At 60.5% G+C, this 2,339-nt stretch overlaps 1 protein-coding gene across 1 annotated transcript in view; it reads left to right on the forward strand.

The window, feature by feature from the left end:
- GUITHDRAFT_143307 (hypothetical protein) overlaps positions 1-2,339 on the forward strand; it is a gene marked incomplete at both ends in the record, with an annotated part of 13,197 nt that overhangs the window by 9,109 nt on the left and 1,749 nt on the right. The window contains 3 exons of the mRNA XM_005826654.1: positions 104-208; positions 373-1,941; positions 2,028-2,220. Coding sequence (XP_005826711.1) covers positions 104-208; positions 373-1,941; positions 2,028-2,220 — 1,867 coding nt within the window. The remainder of the gene's footprint in view (positions 1-103; positions 209-372; positions 1,942-2,027; positions 2,221-2,339) is intronic.

The raw sequence follows: 2,339 nt of genomic DNA on the forward strand, positions 1-2,339 counted from the left end.
TACTCTATTTTTCGCACCCCCTCCGATATATTTTTTCTTCTTTTCCCTCCTCCTCCTCCTCCCCCCACCTTGTAGTTTTCTTTTTTCGAACCCTTTATCGCAGGATGACTTTTCTCCTCTCCCTCCTGGTCGTCGCCTCTTGCAAACTTCCTCCCTCAACTACACAGTCCCGAGGCCTAGGGGCCCCGCGGAGCTTTGTCCAGACGGGGTGAGCAGGAGGAGCAGCGGGGGGGCGAGAAAGGAACATGCATTTGAAGAGCGGAGAGGAAGGAACCAGTAGCAGGAGAAGCAGCAAGAGGACGAGGAGCCGGGGAGGAGGAGGAGGAGGAGGAGGAGGAGGAGGAGGAGGAGATTGCCTGACAATCGTTTCAGGTTACGCTGAAGAAGGACGTCTTGTATGTACCGGACTGCACAGACATGACGCTATGCAAGCAGAGTGAGACGGAGCAGTGTCTGTGTCGCCCATACTGCGACATGCTTGCTCCTGCCAAGCTCTGCATCAACGGCATCTGCGGGGTCGCAGGCACGTGCGATCTCCTTGGCCGCTGCTGCCGCACCATCTGCTCGGGCTACAGTCTCGCCGATCTCTTCCCCACCCCCAACCAGCCCCGCGACGGCGCCTCCATCAACCCGGTCACGATGCCGTGGACGCCCGGGGGGCTGGAGCAGCAGTGGTCCCTCTACTCCCTGACCGGCCAGATCTCCGTGTCCTCCCTCGCGTCTCCCGACCTCTACCGCGTGAGCTCCTACAAGGGCAGCCCCGCGCGTGAGCTGGTGGACATCGCGATCGAGGTGGCGGCGGGAGACAAGGAGGTCATCGACAAGAATTTTCATCCCTCCGGCGCTTCCAAACCCCGCGAGAAGATCGTCGAGTTCGTGCTGGAGGGCCCGGGGACCCTCGACCCGGAGGTCTCGTCGCTCATATGGATCCCCAAGCTCATGTACATCTCCCTCCCCCCCTACATCCTCGACACCCTCTCCCTCGGTATCCTCAAGCCCGTCCGCAACAGTGTCCCCACCTTGCTCAAGCCCGGGTTCTGCCCTGCCTTCCTCTCTGCAAGCAGCGACGCGCTCTTCAGCCAGCGCCTCGTCCAGATCCGCCAGGTCCTGCTCGACGTCCTCCAGAACTTTCCAGCCTACCTGCCCCTGCGCCGCATCCCTAGCGGGAGCCTGCTGGTCTACCAGCTGAACGGGACGACCCCGCGGGTGTTCGTCAAGGACCCGGTGACCAACGCGATGACCGTCATCGCCATCGACCTCAACAAGCTCTTCGCCTTCTGGGCGGGCGTCTACTTCTCCCTCGCCGTCTCCCTCCTCTCCGCCACCATCGCCTGCGTCGTTGTTATGCGGCACGTGCGGGGGGGGATCAGGCAGATCAGAGAGGCGCTGGTGCTGGAGACGCAAATCTTCTCGTGCCTGTCCGACCTGATGCGCATGAAGTTGGACGAGGGGGAGGGGATGCGGAAGATCATCTTCGACCAGAAGCTCCTGGAGGAGGTGGAGGGATACACAGGCTTCGTCTTCCTTGTCGAGTTCTTCCTTGGCTTCGACGGCGTCCAGGCCTCCTCCTTCGCGCGCGCCTCTCACTTCCTTCAGGTCGCTCTCGTCCTCTGCCTCCCCATCATCCCCTTGTGGATCTTGTCGGAGAAGTGGAGGGAGTCCTACCTGAGCGAACAATGTCGGCTGAGACACGACAAGCAAGAGTGTCTGCTGCAGAAGGAGACGCTCTCTTCCCTCGTCTCCTACCTCCTCCTCGCCTACTTCGCCATCTCTGCCGTCGAATGCACAGGTCATTTCCTCAAGTTCACCAGGAGCTCCGTCAAGATGTTCCTCCGCAAGTGCTTCTACATCGCACTCCTCGCTGCCTCCATCGCCTCCTCTGCGCTCTTCCTCCTCGTCCTCCTCTGGATCATCATCGGCGTGTACTGGGAGACGTCTAAGGTCCTCGTTCCTCCGCTTCCTTCCCCTCTTCTCTGCTTCTCGTTTCCTTCCTTCCCTCCTCCTGCTGTCACTCACGCGCTCAGCAGGCTCTCCCCTACGCCATCGCACTCGCTGGCTTCATCGGCAACTTCTTCGCGATCAAGCTCAAGCATGACACCCTGCGGTACCGCGTCGAGCTCTCACTCAAGACGTTTATGCGCGAGGAGGAGACAGAACTCTCTCATGTGCTGCCGAAGCCTTTCGTCAGCATCATCATCGAAAAGGCACAAACAACTACTCGTCCTCCCTCCTCCCTCCTCCCTCCTCCCTCCTCCCTCCTCCCTCCTCCCTCCTCCCTCCTCCCTCCTCCCTCCTCCCTCCTCCCTCCTTCTCCTCTGATTCGCCTTTCAGAATCTCTA

Source organism: Guillardia theta (assembly GCF_000315625.1).
Source record: "Guillardia theta CCMP2712 unplaced genomic scaffold GUITHscaffold_73, whole genome shotgun sequence".
Taxonomy (NCBI): Eukaryota; class Cryptophyceae; order Pyrenomonadales; family Geminigeraceae; genus Guillardia; species Guillardia theta.